General features: G+C 29.8%; 1 protein-coding gene across 4 annotated transcripts in view; it reads left to right on the top strand.

The window, feature by feature from the left end:
• rdgA (retinal degeneration A) overlaps positions 1-15,445 on the top strand; it is a 281,671-nt gene extending 266,226 nt beyond the window's left edge. For 3 of the 4 annotated variants that reach the window (XM_088225784.1, XM_088225782.1, XM_088225783.1), the window contains exons 7-18: positions 189-402; positions 1,297-1,489; positions 1,843-1,945; positions 2,836-3,026; positions 3,101-3,198; positions 3,744-3,872; positions 4,515-4,791; positions 6,788-7,003; positions 10,034-10,097; positions 11,485-11,642; positions 12,776-12,939; positions 14,169-15,445. In XM_088225784.1, the coding sequence (XP_088081910.1) occupies positions 189-402; positions 1,297-1,489; positions 1,843-1,945; positions 2,836-3,026; positions 3,101-3,198; positions 3,744-3,872; positions 4,515-4,791; positions 6,788-7,003; positions 10,034-10,097; positions 11,485-11,642; positions 12,776-12,939; positions 14,169-14,218 (1,857 nt within the window). In that variant the 3' untranslated portion in view covers positions 14,219-15,445. Of the gene's footprint in view, positions 1-188; positions 403-1,296; positions 1,490-1,842; positions 1,946-2,835; positions 3,027-3,100; positions 3,199-3,743; positions 3,873-4,514; positions 4,792-6,787; positions 7,004-8,622; positions 8,762-10,033; positions 10,098-11,484; positions 11,643-12,775; positions 12,940-14,168 lie in introns of those variants that run through there. The other variant, XM_088225785.1, reaches the window with a different exon arrangement.
• Positions 15,446-23,026: the final 7,581 nt, after the last annotated feature.

The following is a 23,026-nucleotide window of genomic DNA, read 5'->3' as shown; positions in this document are numbered from 1 at the left end:
CGACCCTTTCAGGGATCAAACCCAGGACCTCAAGCATGGTAGGCAAACGCGCCAACCAGTACACTACCAAGTGGACTTTTCTTCAACCACACAATGTATTCTTTACCAGCCCGGACACTGGCAAATTGTTTATAGTGTAATATGAATTCAATTAGAGGGTAATAAAAACATTTGCATATTGATTTCAGGGTTATGAAGATGAGCCCATATCAAAAATATTGGCTAATATTGGAGACAGTGATACAGTTCTATTGGATCGCTGGGAATTGAAGGTAGAGCCTAATACTGGAGCCACTGACACGGAGCAGCCTGGAAAACCTAATTTACCATTAAACGTTGTTAACAACTACTTTTCATTTGGCGTAGACGCTCATATTGCTTTAGAGTTTCATGAAGCCAGAGGTAATTTAATGAAATATTTTTTTACTTAACATTCTTATGTGACAAATATATTGGATGATGTTATAGAGCCATAAATCATCTCACAAAACATATAAAGTGCGATAACTATTGCGCAAGTTTGGGAGCCAAAACATAAATTTGGAATTATTAGATTTTTTTCTCTTCTTAAAAAAACAGGATAAAACATAGGCCTATGCATGAGTATACTGATTTTATCAGTTTTACACGGGTATACTGATTGTTTACACAGGTTACTGCACGATTAAATGTAGGTACAAATTTACACATACGTACACATACATACACATACTCATACATACATATACATACACATACATACATATACACATGCATATTTAGAGTTGAACTTCGTTTATCCGAACTCCAGTTATCCTGATTGCCAAATATCCAGACCAGAAAATAAAAAATAAAGAAGCTTTTAATTTTAATTTAATTGTGCAATCAATTCAATTTATCATTTCAAAAGCAATATAATTTGGCACTCGTTCATCTTGATAATTGAAATTTTACTGTACCTACACATGTATAAAAAATACATAATATAAATATTTTAGTACTTATAAGAAACAAACCAGCAAATAAATTGAATCAGTTAATGTAATGATTTGATTTGTAGTCATGGGTCACTTGGTAGTATCATGGACTCCGAATCGGACCTCCAAAGTTAGAACTCTGCTTCGCCACAACTTCCCATTTTATTGAACGGATATTAATAAATGGCTTCAAAATTTAAATATTTTTTAAAACTTAAATATGCAAATACTAATTATATTTTTTTTATATAAGTTTGTAAACAAATAATTGTGTAATCAACGAGATAACCAATATTGTCTTGTCAGAATTTTATACATCATACTTTGATTGTTTTTTCAGAGGCCCACCCTGAAAAATTCAATTCCAGAATACGGAATAAACTTTTTTACGGTACAGCTGGAGGTAAAGATCTTATGCAGAGAAAATGGAAAGGACTGGCAGAATTGGTTACCCTCGAGTGTGATGGACGAGATCTCACTCCAAAGCTGAAGGAACACAGGGTTCACGCGATAGTTTTCTTAAATATTCCCAGGTAAGGGTTTTGAGTATTTTTTGTAGTTGGATCAAGCTTTGATTATTACTCATGCAGGCTGTGTTTAACATCATATTCAGTCATATGACCGTAATCCCTTTGAAACATTTGATGAATGTATCATTATCAAAGCTTTTATTCTAGATGTTCTAGATTAATGCGTATCTCAGTTTCAGATTGTTGTTTTTTTCTTTACATGTCAAAATGGTTTTAACTTTTTATCTGAATGTAATGATTTACTTTCATTCATTTAATACGTATACCACAGATTTGCATAGACCTCATATTGGAAGTTCACCTAGACCACTTTATCATTAAAATGGTATTTTATTTACAAACAACATATATTTTAGCTATGGAGGAGGTACACATCCTTGGAATAAGTCGGGAGGGACTTCTGAACCCTCCACAGAAGATGGATTAATAGAAGTAGTAGGACTAACAACATATCAGTTGGTGAGTTTTATATTTACTGAGTTTTTTAATAAAGACAACAATATAAGTTTGTAAACAAATAATTGTGTATTCAATGAGATTACTCATATTGTCTTGTCGGCATCTTATACCAAATTGTTTTTTTTCTTTCTTATTATAAGCACCTTAATTTTGTCAAGTTATATTCAAGTTTGTTTGTGAAAATTCTTGGTAGAAGTTCATTGTAATATATTACCACAAACTTGGGTTCATCTGGATTAGGTTCACAGGGATGTCATGAAGTCATGAACTTGATAAAAGAAGGGATACAAACTCTTGTATTTTCATGAACTTGATAAAATAATCTATATAAAATCTTGTTTCTTGTATACCCAGTACCTTTGTAAAAATACCCTTCATACAAAAATAATAAAACTGAATTACTATTCCATAGATAATTTTGAATTCTTTACCGTTACCGTTTTTTTATAAATATATTTTGGAGGTTAATTACTACAACTAGGTAACTTCTAAATCAGCATTTGTAAGTTACCCACTAAAATCACATTTTTTATCCTCCTCCATGAATGCTACAAATATACAAGTCAAGCATTCAAATCATCAAAATATGATTTAAATTAATCATAACTTGTTTATTTGTAGTATCCACTGAGGAAGATACAAATATGTGTTTTTTGTGGGTAACTCAAAAATGCTGATTTTGAAGTTACCTGTGTGTAGTAATTACCTCACGATTTAATTTTATAGTACAGATACCATTCTCGAAAATGTAGCGAAAGTGATTAAACCGGTTACTGGTTATTACAAATTTGTGGATCTAAGTATCACTCGTCTTTTATTTATATGATAAATCTAACTTAGTCTTCCCGCTATCATTAAGTGAGCGATCCTTACTTATTTTTTCTTCTTAGCCATTACTTCAAGCCGGAGGTCATGGAACATGCATAACTCAATGTAAAACAGCGAAGATTATAACATCCAAAACTATTCCTATGCAAGTTGATGGTGAAGCGTGTAAACTGGCGCCATCTATTATTACATTATCGAGACTAAACCAAGCCACCATGTTAGCAAAGAGAAAGCCAGGCAGGATCAATGTTCAGTAAGTGAAGATTATATTTTGTTGTTTTATTCCAAATTAAACAAACATGAAAGTAATATTAATTTTGTTTTCAGGCAAACAACATTAGACCAACTCAAGTTCTCTATATACTTGATAACCATGTTAGACTACGAGCAACATCATTATGACAAAGATCTTTTGAAGCAAACCGGTGAGTTTAAAGAATACATAATTATCTTTAATAATCCCTATAATTTAGCATTAAAAAAAATCATTCGCCCTATGCGTCATCCCAGGTAAAATCAAATATTATGATATCATACATCGTTCATTAGCTTTGTATCTCATTTTTCAATCTATGAATTAAAAAGGTATCAGAAAAACATAGACACCAAATGAAAACATGAAATGAAATGTGAATCATTACTTAGTTGATGGCCGAAAGTAAAATATCATGAATTATATAGATTGATAAAACGCATCTACTATGTTCACACATACTTTGTTTTATTTATTAGAAATAAAGAAAATAATTACTGAGAAGAGTACCGTGCTTATCTTTGAAAAAATATTTGTTTCCTTCCAATGTCCATATATTTGATTTGTGCACATGAAAGCCGCCAATATGTCACAGTGATTATGAGAATATATTCTTAATTAGATTTAAATTTAATGTAGGGCTTCCCATTTCGATTCTAATCTAGTATGAATCAAATCTCTATCAAATGTGTAATACGGTTGTGTTTTATGTTTTAGCGGAGTGTATTGGCAATATTGAAGTTAACCCTGTAGCCGATTTGGAGCAAGTTAGAGGAATTATCAATAATCTTGTAAAGGATAATCCTAATTTGCCAACACTATCTGCTGATTGGTGCTTTGTTGATTGTAAGTGAGAAATGCTCGTAATCGTATTTCAATTAATTATATTAGTTTTATAACCTTACTCTCAATATTTCTGAGAACTTTCATATCAAATTAACTTATGTAAAATATTTATTATTTTTTTAAGATAATGTCTTTTAAAAGAAGACATCCGAATCAGTTTTTTTTAAATTGTGAATTTTAAATTAAACTTTACTTTATTATTCATTGTTAAACTAGTACATACATAATTTATGAATGTTCTAATATTAGCTTTAATCTAATTATCAGTAAACTTTATATTTGATATCAGTACACTTTGCACAATACACTACATTTAAAAATAAATAAATTATAAAACCTTTCTTCAATGCACATGTTATTACAATATTGATACATTATATTAAAAAAAACATAAATATTAAAAACATATTTGTCCCAATAAACTATTAAATAATAGTTAATAAATTAAAAACATTACATAAAAAAATATTGATTGACATACTGTCATAACTTTTGTCTCATTTAGCATTCATTTAATATTTTTGTATCTTTTATTTTTTATATAAAATTCTCATAGCCTTATTTTGTGTTACTATTAAAAAATATCGCAGTTGATTTCCAATAATTTTGTTTTTTTTTTACATAATTTATTCTTAATTTTAGCATGCACGGCTGAACGGTTTTTCCGAGTAGATCGCGCCCAGGAGAACCTCCACTATGTTTCAGACATTGGACACGAGTGTCTCTTCATTCTGGACACAGGAATAGCGCCTCTAACTCCCGACACAGAAACCACCACCACTGGACCTTCCGAGTCGTCTGCTGGACCGATGTCCTTCGACACGACTACAGGACACTCCATCTCCCTGGACATCTCACACAGTATGGACACACCCAGCGCGGGAGTATCACTGGACGTTCCAGATCAATCCCACAACAGGTTTGTTTTTACCATATTTGTATTGTATCTTTATTTCTTACAATATTTGCAATCATTATTAAATGTGGAGAGGTTTCTAGCCTCCCTGAGATTTTCTGGCAGCTCATTAAACATTTAAAGACAGCAAAATAAACAGCTTGTTTTGAATTCCAGTCACCTTTACCTTTTTTGTATTGCTTTGGCGGTTCCCAGTAAGCTGCAAAATTTTAGGCAATTTTTAGAAAGAGGAAATGTAAAATAATTTATCAAAAACATATTATGTTGAAAAAGTCTAATAAATACACCATTTGTCATTTGAGATACCTTAGATAATTAGATAATTTTCACAAACATTAGGGTTGTCACTTGCCACTAGTGACTGACTGAAGTTTCGGTTCCAGTTTCGGCCAATAAAACAAATTTTGGATGCAGTTTCGGTTTCAGACAAAAATTACCCAAAACTTCGGTTTGGGCAAAACCTGTGGCTGTACTCGGGTGCATCTTATGGCTTGTGACTCGGCCGCGTGACCTGTGGCCTTTAGTTTGTTTCAGCTTTCGGCCAGTGAGTGTTGTTAGTTCTCATGTGTAATAAGCCTCCCTTTTAAGCATTCGCCCACATTGGACACGCATTTTTGATTCTCCTCACCACCGATTTTAAATATCTTTTTACTAGCAGACTTTTGAAAAGTGTTTTTAATTTTTTATGGAAGTATCATATAGTACAATTAGAGATATTGGATCGATATCCATTAAAAAATTCATTATTGTATTGCCATTGCCTAGTATAAAAATTAAAACTAGACTGATTTTGTGATTAGTTGACTAGTTAGTAGTTCTAAGATCTTTCATATTTATATTTTTGTAATTCCTTTAAAGTTAATAAGTTAAATTTCCTATAGCTAACATTGATATAAGTTAAAGGTATAACATAACGAGGAACCAAAAAGCGCTTAAAAAAAACAAATTCCCTCTTTAAATTTATCACTTTTTTTTATTTACCACTTATTTTAATGCACTCATAAGGCTTTACAATAAAAACTCATAACTTTGGGCATTTTAAAGTGATTTTTAACTTATTTAAATAAGTTTTGGTTTTGGCCAAAACTAGAACAGAAGCCGAAATTCGGTTTCAGTTTCGGACGAAAATCTTGTTTCTGTGGGTCACTACTAGCCACATACATTAATATTATACATAATTCATATTTTAAACTTTATATATAATATATTTGTTACTATGTCGAGTGATGCGATGATTTGTTTAATTAATTCTGGTTATAAATATTTAGCAAAATGAGTCATCCAGAGTAAATGGTTAATGCGATTTCGGTTAACTCGTTCAATCGATTAATGACCATGAACATGAACAAATTTTATTAACTTACCTTAAAAATCTATTCAATTTATACTCATCGATTTCAAGGTACTTTAATTTAAATAGCAAAATCAATCACTGATTTAAATCTACTATTGAATCAATAGTAAACTTTTTGTTTGTTTTAAACCATGATTTGTTTGAGAGTGCCCTTACAAAGCGAAAAAATTGTAAAATTTTTGGTTTTTAAAAAATAAAATAAACAAAATTAGTAGACTTAAATCAGTGATTGATTTCAATATTAAAATTATTATATGCAGTTCTACAATATGAACGCTAACTCAATAAATTAAAAACATTTCATTTTACAATATTTTGAGTATGTCCTAATGTTTGCAGACTGGCTGGATTTCCTCCCTGGGGAGTTATTTATTTATTAACAGTCTTAGTCCGTTCAAAAAATGGCAAACACAAATCTTTATTATACATAAGGCACAATTGAAATAAAATACAAATAAAGAAAATGAAAGCTAGGACAAAAAATGTAATAATAATTTAGATCTAAATTTGTTGCAACAGAGAGAGAAAACATTTTTGAAAAAGGTATATGGAAGTCTAGGCATTTACAGGGCTTATGACCTTATGTTTTCGCTCTCTGTAGCAACAAATATTCATTCAATTGTACTTGTAATAATTTTATTCCAGTGAGTCTGGTTTGGGAAGTCCAGCAAAGAGTTCTGAGCTGCTGTCCCCCAGTACACCCCAGTCTCCTATGGGGCCCTCCCTCCCCGTCCTACCGGAGCTGGAGCCCCCTAGCCTGACCCCCCTCAGCCCCCTCTCCGGTGCCCTACCCTTGTCTCACCCACTCCGGAATGCCAGGGATGACTTTCTCCTGAGGGATTCCATAACTCACTTCAAATCGTAAGTGAACTTAATTATCAAGAGTTTCAATCAATGTGGTTGCACAATAAATCAATATATGTAGGTACATAGTAAGTAGTAGTGAAAGTATGCACGCCTATTGTATTTATTGAATGATTTATAAGTAAAGTGAAACTAATCAGTTGGTAAAGCTTTTTACTATTGTATCACAAAACTATTGAATATTTTCAATAGTTTTGTGAGAGACAAGAGCAATGTTGCAGGCCATAAAGATGTGGTTCGATTCCTACAATTTGGACATTTTATTATTATATATATATATGGAACGGCATCTTTAGTATGGGTAGAAAACAGCTGAGAATATTGTTCATATTTAGGCATAACATTTATTTGGTTTATTATTAAATTATTCAATATAATTTGATTGCAAGACATTATGTAAACTAAGTATGGAATTAACAGCTATTCATTACATCTGTTTAAAATAAATTTGATAAAAGTGAAATGAAATAAATCATATATCTATACAATTTAAAAACATGTAATTACAATGTTTAGTTAAATAAACACAAATGTATTATTTTTTATTCTCTTATAGAAATATTACTTTTACCATATAATAATTTCTTACTGGAGAGATATTAATATACATAATATGAACTGCAGAACTTTTCTGTAACTGCAATAACATATTCATTCTTAAAAAGATAGATATGAATGTTGAATTCACAGGATTTAATCTGTTAACATCAACATTATGCGGCCTCATATGGCGGTCTCTGTGGTGTAGTGGTCGAGAAACTTGACTCGCACACGAAAGGTTCTGGGTTCGATTCTCGGTGAGAACATGAGAATTAAATGTGATTTTTATCAAGCCTTGGTGTACTGTGCTGTAATTCACCACTGTAATTGGGACTCAAGGCCTGTTGTGGTGCAAAAAATATATAATTAAAATAAAAATTCATTTAAAACAAAAATTGTTTTTAAATATAAAATGAGTTTAGTCAGTGAAATCTTACGATAAATATAACAATTCGTTTAGTTGCAAGGGTAAAAGCCATTTTCATGGGTGATTTTAAGGGAATTACTTCTGTTTTAACAAACCACATATTAAAGTTATTACTAATTATCTTTTCTTACTATAGATAATCTACAATAGAACTAATTTTAATTTAGTCCAATATTTTTATTTTGTACATAAAAATAACATACAATGTTTCCTCAGAATTTTCTTTACTCACACTAAAATGTACAGTTAAATCTTTTTATTTCACCTAAAAAAATATGTAAAGTGATTTGAAATTAACATGCTTGCTGCTGATCGGAGCCTTAAAACATCATAGTAATCTTTACACTAGATGCTGACAATATTTGTAGAATAGACCACTGCCGTAGAATTTTTAACAGACAGCTGGTACTCGTTAAAATAGTTGATTTTTATAATGATTGAAGCGACAAGCACACACCTACTAAAAATTTATACTATTTGAAGTTTAAATTTAATGGAATTTTTTGATTATATTATAACTAAATTCTCTTAGTTATATAATCAAAATTACTCATTTACTGAACCAGAAAAATTTAACTGTACACTCCAACAATGCATGTTTGTATTTTTATTTGTTTTTCTAACTACAAATTTGACAATATCCTTACAGTTCTGATCACTGACAATTCACAATGCTGCAGATATAGTAACCGGATTGCGCACATATAGTTCCACAGCACTCTCATTTATTCCGCTTCGAGCATAACACTGTTCTAGAATTGATTGCACCCTTATGTTGCTTGGTTGCATGCAGCGTTCATGAAAGGTTATTTGGATTTGAGCAAAACGTTTTTGGATATAGGTGAGATTACAATTCGGCCTTCAACAAATTTTTACTGAATATATATAGTGCATTCGATTGTTTTTGTTGATAAGCGTGATATGAAATGGTGCGGAGATAAATTTTGCTTGAATCAGTACACAGTCATCATTGTAAGTACTTCTTTTCCGCGCTCTTTTTGACACTATGGGAAGAATTGTGACGGGTCGCAGACTCTTAAACAGGAGGTCTGAGATTCGAATCCCGCTCTAACACAACTTGTTTTACATTTTCTATCACAGTTATTTATGAGTAAAATAAAATGGCCCCAAAATTGAAATATTTCGATTAATCATAAGAACTCGGGTATTTATTTTTTATTAAAAAATATCACATGCATTGGAAAATGGAAATAAATATGTATTTAAGTTTTATAATGATAGTAAATGTTTTCAAAACCAATTGTATTACAATTTTTGCTAATGCATATTACATTTAAAAAATGTATATTATATTTTTAAAATATATTACTGTATGTACATTACAACCTGAAAGTACTTTAAAAAAAATGTTTTTTTAAGATACATAAAAAAATATTCTTATTATTTTTGTGCACTTTTACCACCTATTATGTTCTCAACAAAAAATATCTGCCTAGCATTGTTTTTGTAGTTATGTGTGATGACAACTAATAATAAAGGTGGGTACATAATTATGTATTTGTTGCCATTGCATGTTTATTTTGGCAATTTTTGTGAAGTATTGAAATAAAACATTTATTGACAACTTTTAAAGTGAATTTTTTCATACAATACAACAATCAATTTACAGACTTCTGCTGTTTTTGCTTCCAATAAATTATAATCATTGTTTTGCATGCAAATTCTGCTTAACTGTGTTAATCATTACTTGGCCTCTCCATGATTTGTCTATTTCAAAATTTAAACCATTCTCTACTTACATAGTCATTTTCGCTTTTGTGTTCATAACTTTTCACAATGTCTTTACAACAATAATTTATCTGCTGTCAACGAAGGTACAAGTATAAAAACATTTTATGATATATATACATAAAACATATTTTCTTTTCTATATAAAAACTGAAGTAGCCTAGTATCTTTTGAACTTGTTTTTTTCAAAGCTATTGTTCGATTACCAATTGAAAGGTTGTGTTTTAAAAATATTTTCACATCTACACATCCAAAATATTTGATCTGAAAACCAATAAAGTTATGTTTTTACAAAGATGAATTATTTTCAGATCACTTTTGGAAAAGACCACGGATGCTGTTTTAAAAGCGGCAAAAATTGGAGATTTAAAAATGGTATAATAAACAGTACATAACTTTCTCTATTTATCACTCTTCTCAAATCTAATTACAGCATTTATCTGTTTTGTAAATATTATATTAAACTAAAATTATGAAATACAAACTAATTTTAAATTTATCTAACATATTTCTTATTTTCATTATTTTAGAACTTTCTTTTTACTACAAAATATTTTATCGTCTTTAGGAAAGTCTGACTGACAAACATAATTTCGATTTATTTTGCCCAAAATCACATAGTACCTTCCATCAACACCATTTCTCTATCGGCACCAAGTAGTGTATTGGTAAACCAAACACAATGTATTTTGGTTCTCAAGATGCTTCAGATGCCTGTCCAAGGACAATGAAATGTTTCGATATTCACCATTGACATATTAATACACATAGACATGCCCCTGATCCCTCAAAAATTATTGACACTTAACTCTTGCCAAATACGTATTCAATCATTCTTCGACCGCTAGCCAGGCGTGACGTTTAGAATCGAAACCAAAATGTCTGTTTTTTGTCATGAAAGCGTGTAAAAACCTTTCGGAAAGATTGTAAAAAGAATTGTGTAACTTTTTATTGGTAAATATTTGTTCATGAGTGATTAACAAAGCTTAAATCAATTAATATTTCAATATAAATATTATTTTTTGTAAACGTCAAACTACATCTAGCGGCACAATTGCGAATTCCTTCTTAGTTACAGGGGTGCACTGATAGGAATGCGTTTTTAAAATATAGTAAACGTGAGTTAATATTGTTTTTGCATCCCCCAAAATCCAACGAAAAGAAATAAATGGGTCGAAATTATAAGGAATTTTAGGAAATAATCTGATGGGAATCCACCAAAAACTAATGTTGATTTTTAACGTCTTCTTTGTTTATTCTCACATGTAAAAATATTTATTTTAGATATATTGTTAAGTGTCCTCGGCACGGGTAACCCCAGTGAGGTCACATTACTTTTATTATTAATCTTTTTTTATAATGGAAAAAAAATAAATACTATTTTGAGTATCGTTCGTGTCACTACTTTTTAAAATATTTTACTCTACCTATAGAGCGCCCTAGCGCGTCTATGTATTTATATGTCAATGGTATTCACCTTGTATAAAAATGTATTTTATTTCGACCTTCTTAGGAATTGAATCCGGGACCTCAAGCACGGTAGGCGAACACACCGACCAACTCGAGTTCCCTCATCCACTATATTATTTTTTAAAAAAACAATGTCAAATATATTTTTTAAATTCTTTAAATTCAATATGGTAGAGAAAGTCGCAATTGCGTTTGTCAACTAGTTACTTTAACCTAGACAGGGTCGATATTATATACTTACAACATATGTAAATCAAGAGATGTCATGAATTTAAAATGATTTAATTTTCAGTTGAAAGAGTTGCATTCATCCGGGTACTCTCTGCTATCCATAGATGCCACAGGACAGACAGCGCTCCATATTGGGGCAAGATATGGACACAAAGATATTGTAAAGTATCTCATAGCTTGTGCACCAACAGCAATTCTTAACATGCAGGATAATGATAAGTAAGTGGTATAAAATATATAGATGTAACATAAGTACAAAAGTGTTCCAATAAAGTTAAAGTGCATTCAAAGTATATTTGATAGATGCTACATAGTAAATTTACACTAATGTGTTTAATGTAAGGATTAGATACCATAACTTTGAACTTTTTAATTATTTTTAAAAATTAAATTTTGATAATTATTATTTTTTATTTTCTTTTATTCAGGAAACATACTGTACGGTTACATAGTGTTATATTTTACACAGTTAGACTTAACTCCAATGGACCAGTGAAGTTTCCGTATTATATTATAATTTTATCTAAGGTTATCAATAAATTATTTTTAATCTAATATAATAAGTAGAAAAAAGAAAAGGAAAAAAAAAACATAAATGGAAGTTGTTGAAAAATTAAAATCAAAGTAAAAAAAGTATTTAAAAGTTTTTAGTTAGTATTTAAAAATAATGGAAATAATAATGAAGAAAATTTTTTTTGTAACAGTTATTAAAAGGTAAGAATATGTTTTTTATTTGTTTTTCGTCAGAATGTTAGAAATTACTAACGGCAATAAGTTTGCGATTTTATCGTGTATATCTTTGTTTTATTCTTTTGTAATTATCACACGGTAAATAAATATTATGGGTAATAAAGATTTTTTTATTATTATTAAAAAAATATTTTACAAATCACAGTTTTTTTATATAAAATATTTTTGTATTTTGTTTATCCATAATAAAAAAAAAGTAAAGATACTTTAAATAAGACATATCAAGGATTGAAATATTTTGGTTTTAAATAATGTAAAGGAAAAAATCAAAATTTTCAATATCAATCATCACATGATCTTTAAAAATACATACAATATAACTCTATGGATATTTTAACATATTACTTTTACAAATGGCTAGTATTTTAGGGGGTGACAAGTGGCTCCAGTGAGGCCAACAGAAAACGAGTGCGATGGATTAGGAAAAATCGAAATTACATTAGATCTTTCTTCGGTTTTCATAATTTTGCTAAGGACTTTTTTGCATTTCACTATTTTGGTTTTATATATTTTTTTGCCATGCACCAGTTAAGAACCACTGACTTAGGCGTTCACATCTATAATTGTGTTACTTTGTCTGTATCTAATTTATTCAATTTCAGAGGCCAAACTGCGCTACACAAGGCGGCAGCACACAAGCGCCGCGCTGTGTGCTGTCTTCTGGTGGCAGGAGGAGCTTCCCCCCTCCGTCAGGATCTCCGAGGACACACTCCCAGGCACCTGGCGCTTCTGGCCAATGATCAACACCTAGCTGCCTACTTAGAGAGTAAGTTGTGTAGAGTACGTAAAGTGAGAGAATTATCATCATCTTTGGATCTTCAGCCCGCTCTGGGCCTCGGCCTCCTCCCACATTTGTCGCCATCTTTCTCTATCCTGGCTTGTACTCTTCCTGGCATGTCCCTCATGCCAATAGCGTCCACATCCCGCTGCACTCTACCCAGCTATCGGAATCATAGTGCAGCTGGTTTGTAAAGAGATCTTATCTATATTCCGTTTGAGTTTAAAATCATATCTTTATTCCGTTTCTGAAGTCGTTTAATCGGGATCATTCCGACTTTTCTTGTTTTAAACACTAAATTATCCTTTCGTATTCTAGATCTCTGGTAAGGCTATCATTTTGGTTTTCTCTTGGGGGTCTCCTTCCCCTAGCTCAAGGATTTGGGTTTTTTGGTTAAAGATAAATCAAACTTGCGGAATGCTCTAAATACAGACGTTACACATTTATCTCTGGAAATACCATTGAAATATTGGTAAAAAGCGTGGTGGAATGTCACTTGAAGCGTAAGACTGATCAACTTATCTTCATGTAACAGATGATTATAATACTTTTATTATGTACATAAAAAAATAATTTATTCAGCCTGCCTGAACATTTTTTGAGCCATGCCCTGATTACAAGTCTGGCTACAGCCCGCATTATACAGATATATATAACAGACACTAATGTGGGAGTAATCTCCCATAGTATCTGAATCTCATGTTTTAGCTTATATTGCATTGCCCTCAAACAATACAAAATAAAGAAATAGTGAAACGCGATGGACATGTATACATTAATGTGAAAAAGATATATACATATTTCCTTAGTTGTGTAACTCAATACCATAGTTATGATACTGGCTGTCAATGTTTCTATTCTATGTGCAAATTGTGAAAACAGCACTTAAAAATGTGAAAACAGCATATTTCTATATAGCATAAAGTCTGATCATGATGAAATAATGAAATGCCATTGTATTCATATATATAACATGTCTATTTATTTTTACGTCATCAGTTTTATATACATCTTATGGATCAGAATCGGAAACATTTTGATTTTGTAGTGCCAAAATATCATTCAGCATAGTTGGTCCATTAATTTTGCATAAACATGCAAAAAAAAAAATTATAATGTCAAATTTCATTATTTTATGTGAATGAGATAGAACCCTATTCCTCACACTAAAATTTATTTTCTTCAGTCTGTCTAAAGACATTTTTCATTATTTTTAGGTCAAGAAAATTTTCAAGTGGCCTCTGAAGACTTAGAGACTGTTGTATGAACTTATCTGGCTACTGCAGCCGTGTGGCGATCTCATCATCATTAATTTTATTATCTTATAAAAAGATGTACTCAGAAGAGTGATATTTTTAAGGTTACCCCGATATCAATGATATATTACTACTATAATAAATTTAAATATGTAAACGAAACATTTTAAAAGTTCTGTACCTTCTACTCATTATGAATATATTATAATATTGTTCACTGATATAATTAGGTTCAATAAAAATAATAGATTAAGACATAAAATAATGAGTAACTCATAATTAATATCTGATAAGCTGAAGAATAAATCAGCAACGAAATTAGGTTTAAAATAATTGAGAATCTGTTAATTTTAATAATTCCCCTTTCTTTAACGGAGATACTGTAAATTAATTTAAATAACATATATATGTACATAAGATTTATTTATTGAATATCTCCAAAGGGATCTAAATTAAACTAAGCAAATGTATCTATTAATAATAAATTAAATGTAAGTGTAATTTTAGGTAAAGCCCACATTCATGTGCGGTATAAGAAAGACAATGCTGTGAGAATATTGTCATAGTTTTGAAGCGGCCGTAATGGTCCATTTTCTTTAAGTAATTTTAGTAGATTTATGCATGGCAAATTGTATTTTTTTAGAAGCACGCTTATAATATGCACTATCAAAAGCACGCTTGTAAAATGCACTCCCAGTATAGAACGCTTATAATATCGCCGCTGTGATAGTAATATTTTGGTATGTGAATTTTAAAACAGCTTTTCATTAATAGCAGTTTTTGTATTAAACCCTTTCAGCCCAAGTGTTTATTCATTCATACAAAATTTAAGATTTATTTACTCCCCGTACTTATCTAAGTTGAAAAGCAGCGAGTTTGCTTTTTCATTTTTTTTCATCACTGGTAATCCCTAAATACATCTCTTTTTATTTCTGCTTATCATTAGTTGAGTTGTTCTGATAAGTAACATTTTTGAAATTGTTCAGATTAATAAAACAATGTACCTTTTATAATGGATTTATTTTACACATTTGTTTTTATTTATTTATTTAAAAAAAAACATTTCAATTTTGGGGCCATTTTCAACAAGTTGTAACTTAATATTAAAAAATGGGAACCAAGTTGTGGTAGAGCGGGGTGCGAACGCTGCAAACCTCGGACCTCTGATTTGTGAGTCCGCGACACTAACCACGGGACCACAACCCCGTTCATTGTTTTATTGATAACAAAAAGAAAAACTATTTAATTTTATTTTGAAAAAATATGTAAGTGCAAAAAACAGAACCTTGGCGGTTTACCAAGGCGCCAGGATTGTGTTCTGCAATATTTTAATGGTAATGAAACATATATGTTTAAATTTTTGCAGACAGGTTAGATTCCCTCCCTAGGGAGTTGTTTCAATCTAAATTTGTTGCAATAGAGAGGGAAAACATTTCTTGAGAAGGGAATATGGAAGTCTAGGCATTTACAGGGCTTATGACCACTTGTCATTGGGCTGGTTTAAGTGGCCACTTTACACACTCTGCAAACATTTAGCTTACTCAAAAAATTGTTGAAGCAACTAACTGGGCCGCGATTATGAACGACTATCGTCATCGGTATATACTAAGACGGTATAAACTAATATCGATATTTATGTACGAAAGTGTGTATATTTGTATAAAAATTCAAAGTATCTTCGTCGGTAACTAGTAATTGAACATGTTTAGAAAAAAAATTGTAAACACATTCTATTTTTCATACAGAAAACTTAATTTTACTTTCTAGATAAAATTGAAGATAAATTTTAACTTCCCAGAATCCATACCCTGGTTATAAGAAAAAGTATACATGATTTTTTTTAAATAAATGTTTAACTTTGGAAATTTCTTTAATTATCAAAAGACAACCTCGACAATATAAACAATAGTGAATAATAAACATGTAGGAATGCTGCTAGTAGTTCTCTTAAAAATGGCTAATACTATTTTGCTTATGTCCCGCCTCCCCCGCAAACGCTACGGCACCATTTGTCCGGAATAAGTGGGGGTCTGGATTAGCGAGACCGTATTGTATATTTTGTTAAAACAAAATTGTGTAATGTTAATCAGAGATTAAAAATACTTTTAAAAAATACAGCTCACTTAACAGATATTGCCGGCGACATCATGTTGATGTTTGTCAATACACAGAAAAGTTTGTTTTTAATTTAACAGATGGCTTTTGGCTGGTTCGTTTGTATGGAGTGAATTCCTGTAGTCCTTCTAAATGATGCGTTTTAAATATACATATGTATTTCACAAAAATAAAACTAATTTGTTCGGATAAACATTACTTACATCTTTTTTATTCCTATTTCATGAACTTCGTCAATTTATTATCAGTTTGAGACCTGTGTTCATTAAAAATTAATGTTAAAAATCATTTCTAAAATATAAAAAATGATGAAAAAAAAATACCAAAAGATTTCAAAGAATTCCATATACACAGAATACAATACATTTTTCATATCTGCCGGATTTGGGTATGAAAGGGTCAATGATTGAAACAGTATTTATTGAGTTATTAATGAAATACAATATCAATGTCAGTACTTCTCAAAATTTTGACAAGTTTCTTCAGAAATCTTTTGTCAATGCCACAACAGATATTACCGCCTGGTGATGATATGCATTATTCGGCATGCCATTGCTTTCATTTTTCTTTTGCATTTCAAAGTGACTGCAGTGTGATAATTTTTTTATTAGTAGAATTACTATAGTTAATGTATAAAAACACCGTACTAATAAATTTAGTTTCCGAAATAAATTTAAAGTATTTTCTGAAAGAAAAAACAGTGTAATATTTTTCCATAACTAATAACACACCTTTTAAGATGAAAATTCAAACATTTATTTTCTGCATTTAAGATTTTTATGTCATTTTTTATATTGATATTGTAATATATTAAAGTAATGTCAAAAAGTCTATATTTTTCATTAAAGCGTATGTAGTTTAAATGTGTAGTTTATGTATATCAGATCTATTTTGTCGTGTTGGTGTATGTGTAGTGGTTTTTTCTTTCTTTTTCAAGTTTGTGTAGATATAATTAAAACTTGTAAATAAATATCTTTCAATTATATTCATTAAGCATCTGACAATCACAACTATACCTTTGTATATAAATAACTGCAATAACATTTTTAACTAGTTGTGGGGCAGATATTTTAATGCAAACATGTTTACTTTATGTCGAAACTTTCCAAAAAATAAGTAGGCATTTATGGAATAATTTGTATTTGTGATCAAATTGTTATTATCATATGTATTGATCTTAAAAATAATTGATTTATAAAATCATTTAGCGTAGTTTTATTGCTGCAAGCTGTAGGTAGTTTATATTTATTTTTAAAACTTATTCAGACCTATTAAACATCTAAAGAATGTTTAGTATGGGTGCAATAATAAAAACAGTATTTTGAAAATATATGAGCTATCATTTTATAAATACATATAAGAGATTGAGTAATTTTTTCGAGCCTTTCTTTCAGATTTCTTTCTTTTTAGTTCTGATAAATTAAATTTGTTATCATATCTGTCAAAGAAAACAACTCTTTTGAGTACCGACAAATAAATTTTACTTAAGAGAAAAGGTTTTCATGGTAATGAATATAATAAGACTAGGTTCATATTCAAACTCGAGTTTTATTAGGCAGTAAAGGAAGCCCTTGTAGATTTTTCACTTGTAATGTAAAACTAGAACTACTCGTTCTTTTTTCAGGCAAATTTTCAACCATATGACACATTTCAAGCGATACTTTGCTACATGAGATTGTAAGCCATCATATTTCACTAAACTCACTACAAAAGAGAATTGATAGAAAATGATAAATTTTTAATGGTTTAAAAATAGAGGATATATAATTATAATTACTCTCCTCCAGCAAATAAATACCTTAATTAAATTAAAGCACCTTTGAGCTAATATGTAATAAATTAACAAAAACAAGAAATCTTTCACCTTGTATTTTATTCTCTAAAATTAAAGCAGTTTGGAAAAACAACGGTTACTTTGATTTAAGTGGAGGTAATTTCAACATCGAATACAGCCAACGACACAACATAGTGTGATTCGTGACACTTGTGGGAAAGAAATTGTCTGGTAACTTAACATAATTTATTGTTTAATATGTAAGATTTTATCGTTCCAACTGCCTACCCTAATTAAAAGTTCTGTGAATGTGACTGTAGTACTTATACTGTTAAAATACATACAATATAATCATATTTATGGGTGGGGAGAACAGTCACACAAGTCAAAATGCCTCACTTTTCAGGTGACAGTTTTTTTGGGTCTCGTGTATTTTTTTTTTCAAGAAATGTATAACATATTTTTTGTTATGTTTTATTCAAGGCGTCGCTGATTCGTATGACTATGCAATATTTGTAAAAATAATGTAAATCATGAAAACTTTTGACTTATGCGTAACTGAACAAACAAAATGAAAATAAAAGATGTGACTTGTGTGTTTTGGCACAACAATGAAAACATCTTACTAGATGTTTTAAAAATTTGAAAAAATGTATATGATTGGTATTTATTCAGTTTAAATGGTAATTTATATATCTTAAACATTTCAAAGTATGGAAAGTATTGACAAAACTACTCTGGCAGTCATAATTGAACTGGGAATTGCCAACTTAACTTTATTTCATCAGCATCAATAAGATCGAGATATTGATTTGGTGCATTAGCAGATGGAAGTTGTCGGTAGAAATCATGAAATATTGTGGGAATCAAATCTAGAATTAAAAGAATGTCCGTGTTTTCTCCATAACTATGTATTCCCGATATTGCTAATAATAATTTATAATTATTGCTAATTATCGGGAATACATAGTTCAGGGATAACTCTTCAGTGTTAAATCGTTTAAGGCATAAAGTAAAAAAAAAAAAATTGTAGCCGATAACTAATAAATTAATTTTGCGTGATGAAGAACATTGATAATATTATCCTTAATAACGGTTATTGGACTTATGTGTTTTGGAACAAGTGTGAACATAGTTGCATACTACAAGATATGCAAATAAAAAACAATGCACCAAAAGTTCGCAAGAAGGGTGACATCAAATTACTAAGTCAATAAGGAATTTTTCCACCATTTCATCACTACCTACATATGTATATTATTTCTGCGCTTTGTCATTTTTCTTGTTAAGGAAACTTTTTTTTTTAACATCTCACATTTTTATTTTATTTAGTGGTCATATTATTGTTTATACAGTCTAAATTTGTATATATATTATGTACGCTCTCTGAATATTGAATAATTTTGAATGACACAGTAGAGGTTGCTGCTTGTTCGATTATAGATAAACCTGATAATGTATTTACTAACCAGTTATGCATGTACTTCTAATGTGTATTTGATTGCTTGCGGGTATTCTCTCTGAAAGATTATGCAATAATTAATTTAAGAAAGAAAATGTAAAATATGTGAAGTTTAGATTCAATGTTGATATGTTTTATATAGTGTACCAGAGCTTATCATGTTTTGAAAATGTTAATTATTAATGTAAATTACATGGTATGTTTTTTCTTTTACGTAATTTATCTATAATCTTGTATTACCTACAAGTATACATTCTACATACATAATATGCCTACCTAAAATAATATTCTCTAGTAACTTTGATGCACAGGTGCTGAATTCTATGTACTAATCTAATCATTCATTTTAAATAATGCATCTTTGATTTTTTTACGACTTGTGGGTTTGCACATTGTAGAAATATTCCGATAAAATATCAAAAATATGCAATATAGAAGTTGTAGATTCACAGTTTTGTAGACAAATGTGTAGCTGCTGCCAGCACCGGGACATTTCCTTTTAATAATAGCCAGCATGTATTTATGCACTTAGATAATCATTTTGGTAGCTTAATATTTATCTGTCTCTCACATTTAACTGTGTATCATCGAAGCCTTATAAAATACTTAAAGCTAAATAAATGTAACATAGTTTAATATTCTATCATAGCGTATATATTGCAAATACTTTTGAGGTGTGCTTTTCCCGCTCACAATCTCAACATTCCAATCGATATAATTTAGTTACATAAAGTATGAATTTTCCGCTAAATGCCAAATGGCAATGTAAATTCCTTTCCCATCAAAGTAAGCGGCAGGAAAATGTCTTGATACGATATATCTAAGAGATTTTAGAGTATTAAATCAATAATGTTCTAGAAAGAAAGACAAAATGCCTTATGATAAGTAAATGTACCTAAATGTCGGCATAAGGAACATCTCATTTCTAAGTCAAAGAATTTGCCTCCTACGCTGTGACTTAGTTGCGAGAAGTTCTGCGACCAAATATCTTATGTTATAGGCGTGAGAAATATTCTCCATTACTTCTGTAGTTAAGGTTGAATAAATAAAGAAAATATTTTCGATAATATTTGAATCTGATACTTGTAAAAATTGTAATCACTAAATTTTACTACTTTATAGCACCAATTTTTGTCTTGAATATTAAGGGTCCAAACCGCGCTCTACTTCTCCCGGCACATTTATAACTATACTTTATCTTGAATATTGTCACTTTGAGTTGGCACATCTGGTGCGTTGTGAACTAGATGACCTTATTCATTTTGTAGCAAAATTTGTGTGACTGAATATTTATTATACATATATGGTTATCTTTATCTACAATGAAAATGATTTTTTACTATAAAATCTGTTTATTTTCTCACACTTTTTTGTAACTTTCGTTTAAAAAGTTCAATCGAAACAAAAACTTATGTACAATCATAATATCAAATTAAATTTGACTCAATGTTTTGTTTTTTAGTATAAGATTTTTCATTAAATTTGTCTTATGATATATATGTATGCAGATTTAGAAAAAATTATAATTTATGTAAATACTGTACCTACGTATTGAAAAATACTGTATTTCAATACAATATTTTTTGAACTACGCAGTTTAGATTATTTTTTTTATTCACTGTGGTATATTTTTCGCATCATATATTTGTGTTTTGAGATACAATAAATAAGATGTTCAAATTATTATGAAAAAATTCAGATCAAAGTATACAATTAATCAATACCGTAATTTCACACAACTATGGTCCAAAAGTAGGCTACTTTTTAGAGATTTTATTGCAGCATAAAGCTTTTCAAAAGATTTTTTATAATACATTTTCCTTAATAAATCGATAAAGAACCAATAATTGGTGGACTGTTTTACAACTATATTTATAGGGTAGTCTATAATTTAAAAAATGAAACGCAGATTCTATACATAAAAAGTATTTTTTTAGTAATTTTAACACTAAGAAATTAACACTATTGAAATTATATTAAGTCTACATAAAAAAATCAATCAAGATCAAGGCAAATATATTATTTCTTCAAAATCAAACATTCTCAGATAAATCACCAATTGATGTATTTTTTGGGTTAATTATATATGTATGCCCTTCAGATTAAACACTTGGAAAAGCTCCTATTTGGTGCTTTTCTACTTTGACTTACTTATGGATAGAATAAAAAAATAAATCTTCTGTATCTGGCCACACCCATAAGTTGCCATACATTTTATATAAGCCCCATTATTCTCCACTTTCGTAACTTGCCCAAGCCAATATTCTCTCTCGTACAAATTACTACAAATCCTCTTTTGCAGGGAGGTAACCATCATTCGGGAATTTGATTTATCTTCGATGCTCTTTTCGATGTCTGGAAAGTTCAACGAAGATTCTGAAGTCAAGGAATATCAATCGCTTTTGTCTTCCTTGCTAGAATTTGAAGTAAATGATTGGACCATAGTTGAACTTGAAGTGTGATTTTTTATTATTTTTAAAATAACAATGAAATAGCAAGTTTTTTAGTAAAAGTATTTAATAAATGTATGAAAACAAAAAATTACCTGCAACATACACCAACAAGAAAACAGAACAGCATGTTGTGATAACAAGTGGTCAAGAAAGTTTAAAGCTTAAGAAATTGGGTAAGCACTTAATCTCACACTGGCAGTTGATATAGAAAAGACAGGAAAAATGTATTCCCACACCACAACAATAATATAACATCTATGCTCTTTTACTTAATAGCTCAACTCTCACTAGAAGTTGTTTATATTTCAGTCATCGGATTTCTTAAGCGCGGGGCAGTTTGAACCGTAGTTGTGTGGAATTACTGTAATTTTTTTTTTTTTTTTAATCTATCTATGGAGATTTACATATTTATTGTCTTTATCAGGGTACTCCTTATATTTTTTTATGGGATTTAAGTGAACATAACTCAAAATTCAATTCAGAAAAAAAAAGGAAAGAATTTTCAAAATATATGGTGACCAACATTTTTTATTTACTCTTAATAAAATTATGTTTGTACATAATAAAATTTAAATTGAGAATTTTTCTCAAACCTTATGTCCATTACATAATATGAATATGACAAAAAAATTGTGTTAAATAACAATATATATTATGATAGTAAATTTTAGTTTTGCAAGTTAATTGTCACTTTTACCAACTAGTCATTTTAAATAGAAAAAAGCAACTAAATCCCAGCCCTTGTCTATGACGGCTTTTATGTTATATGGAAGAAACTACTGTATGTAAAATACTAAAAGTATCATTGATACTAATGTGTGAAGTGCTTAATATTGTATATACATAAAGATTTCTTTTTTTTCTGTATTCTTGAAAAACTGGTTTTCATTTCCACGTTTTGAAAGATTTTCATATGGTTTTTTATACTTATACTTCTACATTCATTTACTACCTTTGTGACGACAAAACATATTTTCTTTTCAATAAATACTTCTATTTAAGAGTTGAACATATA

This window comes from Micrasema longulum, unplaced genomic scaffold (assembly GCF_059751315.1).
Source record: "Micrasema longulum isolate JH-2025_06_02 unplaced genomic scaffold, ASM5975131v1 h1tg000386l, whole genome shotgun sequence".
In the NCBI taxonomy this organism is placed as follows: Eukaryota; Metazoa; Arthropoda; class Insecta; order Trichoptera; family Brachycentridae; genus Micrasema; species Micrasema longulum.
Note: the sequence above shows the minus strand (reverse complement) of the source record. Positions and strands in the feature narration are given on the sequence as shown.